The sequence below is a fragment of the Myodes glareolus genome, chromosome 10, assembly GCF_982192425.1.
Source record: "Myodes glareolus chromosome 10, mMyoGla1.1, whole genome shotgun sequence".
NCBI classification, from domain to species: Eukaryota; Metazoa; Chordata; class Mammalia; order Rodentia; family Cricetidae; genus Myodes; species Myodes glareolus.
In genome coordinates, this window is record NC_142035.1 from 14206295 (window position 1) to 14218890 (window position 12596).

The 12596-nt window shown below is 51.7% G+C and overlaps 1 protein-coding gene across 1 annotated transcript; it reads right to left on the bottom strand.

Annotated features, from left to right (window-relative positions):
• Nucleotides 1–345: 345 nt before the first annotated feature.
• Pcif1 (phosphorylated CTD interacting factor 1) lies at nt 346–12190 on the bottom strand. The gene is made up of 17 exons (XM_048441050.3): nt 12060–12190; nt 8608–8777; nt 7398–7540; nt 7189–7313; nt 6176–6313; nt 5870–6000; nt 5600–5754; nt 5105–5252; nt 4937–5020; nt 4619–4718; nt 3315–3477; nt 2508–2680; nt 2315–2401; nt 2050–2234; nt 1276–1369; nt 1008–1183; nt 346–906 (listed from the first exon to the last, which is right to left on the bottom strand). The coding sequence occupies exons 3-17, from the start codon at nt 7519–7521 to the stop codon at nt 675–677; spliced, it is 2115 nt and encodes a 704-aa protein (XP_048297007.2). The 5' UTR covers nt 7522–7540; nt 8608–8777; nt 12060–12190; the 3' UTR covers nt 346–674.
• Nucleotides 12191–12596: the final 406 nt, after the last annotated feature.

Sequence of the window (12596 nt, forward strand, 5' to 3'; positions counted from 1 at the left end):
GACCCACCTGTTCCAGTAGTCCAGTACAGGCCCAACCAGCCTGACCCCAGGAGACAACTGAGCTAAAGAGAACCGTGCTTTCTCCATGGGCTCCCTGTCTCCAGGACCTGAAAGGGCAGGTACTATACCTATGAGGCTATATACTTCCTCTTGGGCCTTGACTGTAAGGCATTTAGCAGCCTGTGAGTCTGGTTTAGGCAGGGCCCAGAGCTATCCAGGCAGGCTCAGCTGTAGGGCTCTGGACTCCTCTAACCTGCTGAGCTCAGAAGCCTCTAGGGACTCAGACCTGCAAGGACCCAGGGATGAGTATGAAAATCTAGGGATCTTGATAAAGGGACACCTAGATGTGGTAGGGAGTGGTCACAGAGGCAACTGCCCCAAGACCCTCACACACTCTTGGGGAGTTTCTGTATTTCCTTTTACAAATGAAACAAGGCAGCAACAGGGTCAGTGTGGGGCTGGGAAGGCATGGGCCTATTTACAAGGGACTTGGTGAATCTGAGGGAGTGAGCAGAGAGGGGGAGCCCTGGCAGAGCCATAATATTCCTATGTCCCTGGCAGCCCAAGTCCTGCTGCCACCCCAAGGGAGTGTCCTGGGGCCTGCTCAGCTCTGAGGACTGAGTTCCAGCAGTCTATAACAGCACCCCTGGGGCTCCTCCTCCCCGCAGGATATGTTAAGTGGGGTGAGACTCTCGACTAGGGCCCTGCTCCCGACCCGAGTCCCGTTCCTTGGCCTCTGAGGAGGATGATGAGGAAGAGCTGGAGCCGTGACTGCGACCTGACTGCTTGTAGGCAGTGGTGAGCTCCTGCAGCCGCTCTGGCGTCGGCCCCCACTTGGCAAAGCCAGGGTCGTTCTGTAGGAAGAGCACGGCCGTGTTGTGGACGGCCTTGTAGTGCATTTCCTCCCTGTGGGCAAAGGCAGCTGTTCAGGAGAGGGCACAGACTGGCCTGCTCAGCCAGCCTGCCAACCTGACCTGGCTTCCTTCCCCTGCTGCCCGGGTACCTACTTCTTGCAGATGTGCTGGGAGCCACTGCGGTACTCATGCTCAAAGGCAGCCAAGATCAGCTGATGGCGTTTGAAGCGGCTCTGCTCCATTCGGGTGAGCGCTGGTGTGGGGGGCTCCCGCCACTCAGGGATGAACACAATGAAGGACAAAGGCTCTGGTGAGCTCTCCAGTAGTTTCTGTGGGAGGGAGAGTATGGGGTGGAGATGAGGTTCTGCCCTGGAGGGCAGTTTGCAATTTTGCCTGCCTCGTCAGTTGGCAGCACACCCACCTCAAAGTGAGTGACCATAGCATCCATGAGCTCCTCGCAGAACGGAGGGTTGGCCTCAAAGGAACCACTCAGCGGGGCGAAGTCCAGGCAGGGCCTACAGAAAGGTGAGCATTGTAGTCCACCGGCACCGTCCCTCACACATACCCCCCACCTCCAGACAGCCACAATGAAGAGATGACCACAGTTGGGCCAGAGGCCAACATTCACCCTAATTGTGCTAGGGCAAGAAGTGACCATGTCCCTCGAATAGGTTACCTGAGGACAGAGGCTAGGTGTGTGTGCCTGTATCCACTAAGTTGAAGAACTGGAGTTCAGAGCCACCCCAGCAGAAGCCACACCCAGGGCTTCCCCAGCTCATGAGCACAAGGCCCTCACCTTCCGCTGAGCACTTTCTTCCTACCGTTTACCTGGACATCCTGTGCTCCTCACCCTGATACTTTTGAGGTCTGCCTTAACCTTCTCATCCCTCGGTGCCACAGGGTTCCTCATCTAAACCTAAGCCAGTTCACAGAAAAGTCCACAGGCCAGCCTTAGGTAGTATCTGTTTAATGTCTGCCCATGAAGCCAGGAAAGTGGAAGCTCCAGAGCTGTTGCAGCGTGTCAGAGGTCACACAGTAGATAGTGTCCACACACGGAAAATAATGAAGACGGGCTATCTTCAAGATTGCCCGATTCCAAAGCCCTAAGCATTAAGAAGCAACTGGCTCAGATGGGACCTGTGCCCTAGCAGACATCTTTATGGGCAGAAGGAGCCCAGCAACCCCTGGATCTCACCCGCGGGAGCCAAAGTAGCCATCTGTGTCCGGGAAGGCAGAACAGTACTGACGGAAGTAGCAGTTGAGGGGTGAAGCGAAGCACTCGAAACTGACGCCAAAGAGTCGGTGGAGGACCTCGAAGACGTGTACAGGCAGTGATCCCTGCAGGCCAGTCCCCTCATAGAGGCCCACGCCAAACATCATCTACAGATTAGCCTTAGTCAGTGTGAGGCTCGTTTCCCTGCTCCCTTCCAAGGGAGCCCTCCCTGGCCCCAGATCTGTACCTGGTATCGACGGAGAAGACACCAAACTCGAGGCAGGAACCTCTCAAAGGCAGAGTCATCAACACAGCTATAGCGATACAGGAGCCACTGTGTGACAGAAAGGAAGGGATTCAGCAGGGATCTCATGGCCTCATCACTGGCCAGCTGCTGAGGACTGTGGTCAAGGAAGTAGGAAAGCCTCCCCAGCTCTCACCAGTTTGCTGAAGTAGCTGCGGCTGACCTTGACCATCTCTCCCTTATATCGGATGCAGACCACACTATTCTCCATGTGCATCTCCACATTAGGCATGGGGGGTGCGGACACAGCCAGACGAATTGGGTAGCAGTACACCAGGCGGGGTTCCAACTCTGAGGCCTCCACCTCCTCTGTGGGCAGGAAGGACAGTGAGGGGCTATCCAGCTCTAGACAGCACTCACATCCATTGTGCTAGTGCTTACGTGGGTCAGGAAATTGAAACAGTTTCCATCACAAAGGAAACAAAGCCATTAAAAAAGCCACCAAGCAACTGGCATTAACTGGTGGCATGTTATCAACACACTCAGCACTGAAGCAGATTTGCAATGCCTTAAGCCTGCCAGACAAACTGCAAAGTATCCTTTGTCTGGATAGTTAAGTTTACTCATACAGGGATCTTTGGGGCCTGTGCAGGGTTGTTTTTTTTTCTTTCTTTCTTTGAACACTCGCATTGTCATGGCAGGTATTACATTTGGGTCTGGGGAAAGCAAAGGTTTAGGGAATGGATTTGACCCAGGTCTGCTTAACTAACTGACCCATCTTTCATCAACTTCCAGCTCTTCCTTTCTCATTGATTAATTTCCCAGGGGAGTACTAACACCCCAGAGCCAAAAGACAGCAAATTCTACCCAACATTACTCCAAGAAATAGATTCTTCCCAATCAGTCCAGTCCCTGGCTCTGAGGTACAGCCTCACATGTTCTTCAAGCAGGGCCTAGAACAGACTTAGATGGCATTATAGCCGGCTCCCCATCTGGGCCCTACCTGGGATGTTGTTTTCCTTGAGGATGGCAAGGTGCTTCTCTCGGATCCGTTTAACATACTCCAGGGAGATGTGGTAGATCTTGCTACAGATGCCTTCCACGGAGTCCTTGGCTGCAGCGGAGACATGGGGCCCACACTGCCTCCGCAGATGCTCCAGGCGGTCCTGGAGAAAAGCCCTGGTCAGGACACTGGTGTCAAAAGGGCCTCGTTGGGGCTGGCAGGTAGAACTCTTGTGGGGCTATTGGATCCCAGATGTCCCAGTTTTGAAAGTGGCTCTACTGTTTACTAGCCATGTTGCTTGAACTTCTCTGAATCTTGTTCCTATCAAGGGAATTGAAGCTAGCAAATAGGACATTGTGAAGAGTCAGTGCCATTCCCTAATCCACCAAGCCCCTGTCATGTAAGCATCTAATGAATGGCTGAAGTTTTGTTGCAGTTACGTTGGCAGAACCCAAGATAATTGGTGGGGAGAGAGGCAAGCCAGGCAGGACCACCAGCATTTGGGAGGACTGCTACAGCACAGGAAACTGGATTGGTGTGGACTTAAGGGTTGTGCTTTTAAATTCTTGTAAAATTTATACCTGTGAAACTGCACCATGAGAACAAGTCACTCTGGCCAGAGAGTGTACCTGTCTTTGTCACCACATGTCAAGTACACTTAATGTTATGATTGTAAACAAGTCTGAAAAACGGTCCTGAAAAGAATGCCCAGTATAAATGCTGATGGAGTTAGAAACGTGACAGGCAGGGGGCAGAGAACAGAAGGGCTGTGTATATACTTAAGAGTAGGAATTGACTCCAATGGTGGCTGGCTGTTTTTAATATTTATGTGTACACTTGTAAGTGTTTTACCATCACTTATTTCTGTATACCAAATGCATGCCTAATGCTCACAGAAGCCACAAGAGGGCATCAGATCCCTTATAATGAAAGTTATAGGTAGCTGCTGTAAGTCCCATGTAGGTGCTGGAATTGGACCTCAATCCATTGGAAGATCAGCCAGTGCTCTTAACTGTTGAGCCATCACTTCAACCCCCTAAAGGTGGCTTTTAATTGTAATATGGATACACACAAGAAAAGACAGACTGTTCTCACAGATCTACTGAGGTGACTGTTGAACACTCATCAGGTTGAAAAGTCAGCTGCTTGCCTCTGAGCTTGAGAGAAAGCTGGGGCCTTGAGCATCTCTATAATGATTCTGGGTCTGAAGAGCATCAAGGTCTGCCACACTGCACATAGGCTGCTGTGGAAGCCAGCCTGACAAGCAGAGCCTTTCAGCTGGCCTCACCCTGGGGCCCTCTCACCATGTAGTCCTCTTTGGAGGCTGAGTGGTCCTTCCGAAGCCAGCTGAAGGTATCTTCCACATTCCACTTGACCACCTTCCTGCTGTCAGGGGATGCACTCCTGCAGATTGGTGGCAAGAGAAAGCTGTATTTTGTGCAGGGCCCAGCTGTTAGGTGTCTGCTCCTGCTTTTCCCACTTTGCTACCATCTTAGGCACTAGCCTCTAGGCTTACCACCCATCTGTCTTTGGCAGCATTGACAAGCCTGTAAGCATTAGCCAGATGTGTTGCCCCCCTCCCCACCACCCCATTTTGATTGTGCTGGTAGCGAAAGCCAAACCTGGACTCAATGAGCCGCCTGGCAGCCTCTGCATATTTAAAGAGCAGCCGTTTGGCTTCTTCCCGGAACTTGATTCGGGATAACCTGAGTTAGAAAATAGGGAAGAATTAGAGCCCTCCTACATGTGACCTGGCACAAGGACCAACCAGCTGAGCTATGGCATTATACCTGATGGGAATGTCATTCATAATTTCACGAAACATGGAAGGTGACACAACTGGTTCACAGTTGCTTGGCAACAGGGGGTCAGATCCTTTGTCTACAACTTTGCGCTCCAGCATCCAACGATTAAAAGATTCTCGGGGTGGCTCAATGCCTGTGGGAAGACATGGTCATAGGAGTCTGTCATGTACTTGCTTCCTAGACTCTAGTCTGAGAACCAGAATACCAAAGACAGGGTCTGGTAATGCAGCCCAGACTAGCCTGGAATTCGAAATCCTGCCTGAGCCTCCTGAGAGCTGGGAGGTGTAGGCGCCACACATGCTTTCTCTAAGAATTTTGGTCCCCAACTTACAGCTATGGGAACTGCAGACAAGTTGAGAAACACACTCAGCATCAGAGCTGGGACCCCAATAAATCTGTTTTCCTATAGTACACAGAACCACTAGGCCCCCTTGCCACCCAAACCCAAGTGAAGCCAAGGGGAGGCTGCAGAGCCCTCACCCTCCCGCTGCTGGCACAGCTCCCGGTAGTGCTGGCGTAGCTTCAGGATGAGCTGAGAGCGGAGCAGCTCGACCTCAGGGTGTGGGGGCAGGACCTCTGAAGGGCCCCTGTGCTTGATGACAGCATTGGTCTGGATGTCCAGGTCCCAGTACACCCTAGGGCACAGACAGGAGTAGTGAAGATGGCCTGCCCACTACTACCACACCACATAGTCCTGGACAGGCTGCCCATCAGCAATGGACATATCCAAGTTAATCAATAGTGACTTACTCAGTGGGTCGGAGGAGAGCTGCTTGCTGTTTATCTTCAGTAGATGCACCCCAAATCTTTAGTGTTGGGGTTCCTGGGATGCTGGGTGAACTGGGCACCGACTGGCTTGTGGGTGTCATAGGTATTTCGATCTGAAGAAAAAGGAACCAGAAGGCATCCAGTCCAAAGTCTGCAGCCAGGCCCAGCACCATGCACAGCAGCTGTACTTAGGACTCCTGACTCAGCCCTTGCCCTTGCAGGGAGCTGCTGGCCACACGTCCAAGGTAACCATTTACCAACCAGGTCCTGGGAGTCCCAGACACTCACCTTGGGTTTCTTTACACCATTGCCGCTTGGCTGCTCTTCCGAGAGCTGCCGCTTTCTGGGCTTGTTCTCCACTGGGGGAGTTTCCACCAAGCTTGAGTCTTGGGGCAGGGGGGTTGCATTCAGCCCCAAAGGGTCCGACTGGTAGAGGGAAAACAGCAGAATTGCAAACAGGGCCAGTGGCTTAGGAGCTCCAACAGTTCAAATTCTTGTTTTCCCACCCTTCTTTGGCTCCTTAAGGAAGCCAAAGTCCTGGGATGCAGATGAAGAACTTTGGACTCCACTCCTGCCTGCTACCTGCAGCTCTGGCGTGACTCCTTCCTGATGCCCTCACCTTCAGAAAGGCTATGTTAACCCCACCTCAACACTGACATTGTGGCACAAATCAGTGAGTGACTTGTTATGCTGTGTGGCATTAGATTAGTGCCTTAAGAACAAAATATAAATCAAGAACCAAGAAGAGTCAGGGAATGTTATTTTTCAGACAAGCAAGGCTCTGCATGGCCTTGGGCCAGTCATTTCCCTTTGGACCTCAGTGTCCTCTCCTACAAAATGAAGAGGCCCCTGCCTGACTGTGTATAGAGGGCTCCAAAAGCTGAGGTTCCTACCAGACAGCCTGTGGTTATACTCCTAGAACATCCTTCCCCTCCCACTTAGCTAGACTCACCTTAAACCCTGATTCTCAGAGTTCAATCCCCATGGATTTCAGTATATTCTTTAAATAAGTCCATAACTGGAATCCTTCCGTCTGCCACAGAATAAACATACCGCAAAGACAGGGAACTCGTTTGTCTTGCTGACGCCTACCTCTTTGCATGCTGCCCAGTGTTCAACATGCTACACTAATAATCTGCCCCCATCTCTCTTGTTTGATTGCAAGGTCTTTGAAGACAGAAACTGTCTTAGTTGACATTTTATCTGGAGGTACCAGCACAGGGCTAGACACCTAGTTGTCTGAGATACATTTGTGGAAGGCCAGAGGTCTGCTCTGACCCTTGCTCCAAGTCGGCACTCACAATCACATCGTGCTGGCCCAGCACAGGCATCTCCCACAGGGACTGATTGGTGAATCGGTTGAAGTAGTAGGGGCGGCTCTCCCTCCGGCTCCAGCACTTCTCCCAGCCTGCATGTACCAGCTCCTCTGCAAACAAGAGTACGACCCAAACAGTCAGGGCTGCACACAGCACCCCGCTATCCTACCAGCCCGTACCACTCCCTCCAGTACCTGGGAGGTCCTGTACCAGACGAACTGGCTTTGGAGAACAGGGCTGGCTCTGATTGGAGGTGCCTGGAGAGTGACTTAGGAGGGATGCTTCCTCCCGGGGGCTGCCGTGATTCTCATTGGCCATCTCAGCAGCCGCGCGGGACCTGTCACACAGAGGACCAAGAGTGTCAACTCCATCCTCACTAATTACAACCTAGGGCTCTGGTGACTTATCTACAGATTTGTCCTGGACAGTCAGCCAACTAGTGAGATTGAAGATAGGGTATCCACCTAGCCAAATCCTTACCCTTAATGATCTGGCTTGCCCTTGGGCTCCCATCCTCCAGGAGGGCTCTCTCAGCCCCGCCTCCCCCCCTACAGACTTGGTGGACACAGCTCTTCCACAGCGTCACTGAAAGTGCATCAGAGAGCTTAGATGGCTAGACCTACAGGGGGACTGTTTCCTCAGACTGGGTCCAGGGCATTGCTCTCCGGAGCAATGCCCAAAAGGAAGCTCTACTAATCCTGTGAACATTTACAGAGCACCAGAGTGGCCAACAAGAAGAGGGTCTGCCTTTGAGAAGTCACCCTACAAGGACCAGTGCCTTCTCTCCTCTTAGGACAGTAAAGTCAGTGGATCAGTGGAGAGGAAGCATGGACTCTGGTAGTAGTCTGTTGCTAAGAAAACCAGTGTAACTGAAGGGGGTTCAGTCCTTCAGAAGCCCCAAGTTAAACACTGAAGAAGCGAGCTTCTTCAGATCTGTATTCCCCACTACCCCCTCCCAGAGCACACCTAGCACAAGCCTCAAAGGCCAGGTACTTCCCAGTGTGGTCCTGGTACACTCCTAGGGGGCCGCCTGAGATCAGACTGATGATGTTCATGCTGTTTTTAGTATGTTACAAAACCCACAAGAAACCCTCACCCACAGTAAGACCACAAAGGCTGATTGAATGGTTTTCTTTGTATGCTCATCAGGATCCCTGACTGGTTGTTGACGACATCATAGGAATCATTGAACATTTATTTTATTGTACACCCAAAGACGTCTGTTAATTTGGAAAGGGAAAAATCAGTAGTTATTTTATCTGTACAGTTTGGCAGATAAAAATTGCAGCAGCAACAGGACACATGTAACAAGCAGGCTTTGATTACAGGAAGGTTTGGAATGACTCCTTTGGGGCTGAGCCCATGGCTTTCAAGGCTGAATGAGTAAGGTCCCTTTTCTCTCACCCTCTGGGGTCTGCAACACTAGCATGAGAGGGTTTTCTTCTCTGGCTGAACTGAACCCACGTCACGGGGTCCCACAGAAGCAGGGAGGGAGGCCCACAGGTGCAGCACAGGTAGGTGGGCTGGTCAGCAGTGTAGTTGACAGGGACTCAGGGGACTCCGTGCATCAGCAGCTGGAGAGCAAATAGAAGAAAAGTTATTGGCCTGAGAAGCCTCACTAGGCAGAGGCAACAGAAGAGGAACAAGGACACACTATGAGGGTCTGGAGGCTCAAGGAATCAAAGCTGTACTTCTCAGAGATCAAAGCCTGGTCAATACAGTGTGACCCTGTCTAAACAAATATGCTGAAACATCCCTCCCCCCAACACACACCCCAGACAGGGTTTCTCTGTAACAGATCCTTTTTTGTTTGTTTGTTTTTCAAGACAGGGTTTCTCTGTAGCTTTGGAACCTGTCCTGGAACTAGCCAGACCAGGCTGGCCTCGAACTCACAAAGATCCGCCTGTCTCTGCCTCCCGAGTGCTGGGATTAAAGGTGTGTGCCACCACCACCCGGCAACAGATTCTTTTTGTTGGTGAGGTTTTTTTTTTTCTTTATTGTTTGTTTTTTGAGACGGGGTTTCTCTGTGTATCCCTGGCTATCCTGGAACTCCCCCTATAGACCAAGCTGGCCTCAAACTCACAGAGATCAACCTGCCTCTGCCTCTTGAGTGAGTGGGATTAAAAGTGTGCACAACCATCACCTAGCTTTTTTTCCCAATCAATGTACTTCTCAAGCTTTCCACCAACAAAGGTTGCCTTCGTAGGCCCTGAACCTAGTTTACCAGTAGAGCTCTAAACTTGATTTAATGCTTTCGTATCACCTTGAAGTTTGTTGTTTGTTCTAAAGTGCTGAAGATGGGGCCCAGAGCCTTGAACATGACAGAAAACTACTCTTTCATGTGCTCCATCGTCAGCCCTTGGCTGAGACTACTGTGTATATATAGTTTGACAAACATATGATGTACTGAGGACAGAGCCTAGGTCCTTGATCATACTAGATAATTGTTCTGCCACTGGTCACGCGTCTTTAGCTTTTGAGACAGAGTCTCAAAAAATGGACAATAATATTCTTCAACTTGATATGTAGTTAAAGAAGGTGTTGAGGGGCTGGAGAGATGGCTCAGTGGTTAAGAGCATTGCCTGCTCTTCCAAAGGTCCTGAGTTCAATTCCCGGCAACCACATGGTGGCTCACAACCATCTGTAATGAGGTCTGGTGCCCTCTTCTGGCCTGCAGACATACATGTAGATAGAATATTGTATACATAATAAATAAATAAACAGATATTTTAAAAAAAAAGGTGTTGAATATATGATCATCCTTCCTTAGTCTCTGGGATTAGCTGAGATTAGAGCCTGTACAACCAGGACTGGGAGAGGAAAAACCTTGCTTTACTGGAAATCAAAGCCAGATCTGAGGTGCTAAGTGAGCACTTCAATAAGCAATTCCACCTGCAATCCTGGAACTGACTTTTTTTCTTCTTTTTTTGTTCTTGGGTCGACAGGGAAACTCAAACTCCCTTTGTAGCTGAGTATGACCTTGAACTCCCAGTCTGGCCTCTTTGACCTTCCAGGTGCTAAGGCTAGGTGAGGACCACCATGCTCAGCTTTTCCTTCTGAACTGGATTTGGTTTTGTTACCCAGACTGACCTTCAACCACTGGCTCAAAACATCCTTTCCTTTCAGCCTTCCCATTAGGTGGGATGCAGACACATGCCAAGGGGAATCAGGTTTTCATTTCGAACACTGAAGCCCCTATACTGCACAGCCAGCTGTGCCAACTGAAGTGTCTGTAGACCAAAGAGCAGGGAACAGAGCATACGGAAGATTTGGGGCATTATCTCAAGTCACCCACAAACTAGTAAAAGACACTTTGAATAATGTCTTATTCAAAAACATTATAAAAAACAAGAACATGCAAACACATATAGCACATCTCATTCACCTTTATTGAAAAATGTTTATCTCAGAAAACGTGACAGGATGCACCTGGTAGATGCATTTGCTAGAGAAGGCAGAAGCAGCCCAGTCCAATGCCACCCAAGTGGGATCACCGCAGCACTTCCCACAGCAGCTGTTACCATACTCATCTAGGGCAGAGTGCTGTACCCCATCACACCTCTTTAGGAGTGAGAAATGGGGAAAGGAGCTACCAAACAATTGATAACTTTAGGACAGGGTCTCACACAGCTGAGACTGGCCTTAAAGGCCTAATCATTCTGCCGGTATCTCCAAGGGTTAAGATTACAGGCCTATTGCCCTGGGTTGTCCTAGCCTGCCTCCGTCTCTTAACAGTGCTAGAATTCCCTCAACAAGACTTTGTCATTTTTAAACACACCGCAAGTGGGACTGGGAGACAAGATGACTAATTCTTTCACTTTACGCGGCTTGAAAGTTTTATCAGCTTAGAATCTGCTATGGGGTAATGGTGAAACTACGTAGTGCAGTGACGGGGGCGCGCGCGCGTGCACATACACACGCACTAATAATTTAAAAATTAAACGAGCCGGGTATGGAGGCAAACGCCTTTAATCCCAGCACTCGAGAGGCAAAGGCAGGAGGATTTCTGTGAGCTCGAGGTCAGCCTGATCTATATACTTGAGTTGCAAGACAGTCAAAGCTACATAAGAGAGATCCTGTCTCTTAAAAATAAGAAACGAAATAAATCCGCTTAGATGGGTGCAGCAGGTCTCTTGCTCAAAGCACCAGACCCACAAGTTAAAGGCCGGGCTGTCACCCCGACTTCTAAGGCAGAACCACTTGACCCATTAGCTTACTGGTTCCCTTAGCCTCTGCCTTCCGGACCCCCACGTACACCAAAGTCGAAAAAGCGCAGTGCAGTCTACAGACAAAACTGCATCTGGGCACCAGCGGAACCCGTAAAAGCAAAAGTATTTGATCCCGGGATTGGAGGAAGGTGGGGCAGCACTTTCTAGTGGACCAATCAGAATGCTCCGGCTCCGGCCGGCCGGGTCACGTGTCCGGCGCAGTGCGCAGGCACGACCTGCCTCAGCGCGCTCCCGCGCACCCCTCCCCCTCAGCTCAGCGGGGGCGGGATGTTTGGCGCGCGCGCGCTGGCCCATCTCCGGGCTCCGCCCCCCGCCCTGCCGCGCGCTCCCGCCCCCGGGCTGAGGCGACTCAGAGTCGGAGCCCGACACAAAGGCGGTGGCGACGGCGGCAGCGGCAGCAGCGGAGGGACCCTAGAGGCCGCTCCGTCCGTGCTCTCCGGGCCCACTGCACTCACCCCAGCCAGCGGCCCTGCTGCCCACCCGCAGCTCTAAGATGGCGGCGACAAAAGAGACCGGGCGAGCGGCAACCCCGAGCGGGAAGCGCCGGAGGGGCCTCCGCCGTCCTGCTTCGGACTCCCGGACCATGGCGCGGCTCGCGGCGGGACCATGGCTTCCTGGGGCTCTTACCTGCCCGAAGCGGACTCGAGGGGATGCGGCTACACGTTCTGCTCGACCGCCCGTTTTGCCGCCTCCGCCTCGCCCTCCCCAGCGCCGCTGCCGCCATCTTGTGTCCCGGGCCGGGACTCCGCGCTGCGCATGCGTCGGTACCGCCTCTGAGGGACCTCGCCACCGCCGTGCCGCCATCTTGAGTGTGGCAATGTTGGCCGGCTCCCCGGACCTTGATTGCTTTCGACCCCCTCCCCATCTTTCCGTCCTTCCCTATTGCCCCGTGTGGTCCTAAGGTGGGGGGGAGACAGCTTTGCTTTTCTTGGAATGTAGGCGGAAAGGAATGAATCCATACGCACGCCCTGCCTCAGTTTCCCTGCCGATCACAGTCGGAGGGGACGAGGATCTACTTGGACACTTTAGGGGACACGAGACTGGTTTGGAATCTTCTGGGGTGCTCGGGCTCAGTTGCAGAGGCGGAATGGTGTCATCGGCCCTACCGGCACCTGGGTCCTAGCCTCCGAGGGGCCTCTGTCCCCCGAGGGGTCCTGCAGGTTT

What these genes read in the sequence shown, in the direction of transcription:
- Pcif1 (XM_048441050.3), bottom strand. Translation starts at nt 7,521, where the DNA reads ATGGCCAATGAGAATCACGGCAGCCCCCGGGAGGAAGCATCCCTCCTA. An exon ending in AGGCGGCTCATTGAGTCCAG is followed by an intron (nt 4,719 to 4,936) that starts GTTTGGCTTTCG and finishes ACCAATCTGCAG; the next exon opens with GAGTGCATCCCCTGACAGCA. An exon ending in GGCTACTTTGGCTCCCGCGG is followed by an intron (nt 1,370 to 2,049) that starts GTGAGATCCAGG and finishes ACCTTTCTGTAG; the next exon opens with GCCCTGCCTGGACTTCGCCC.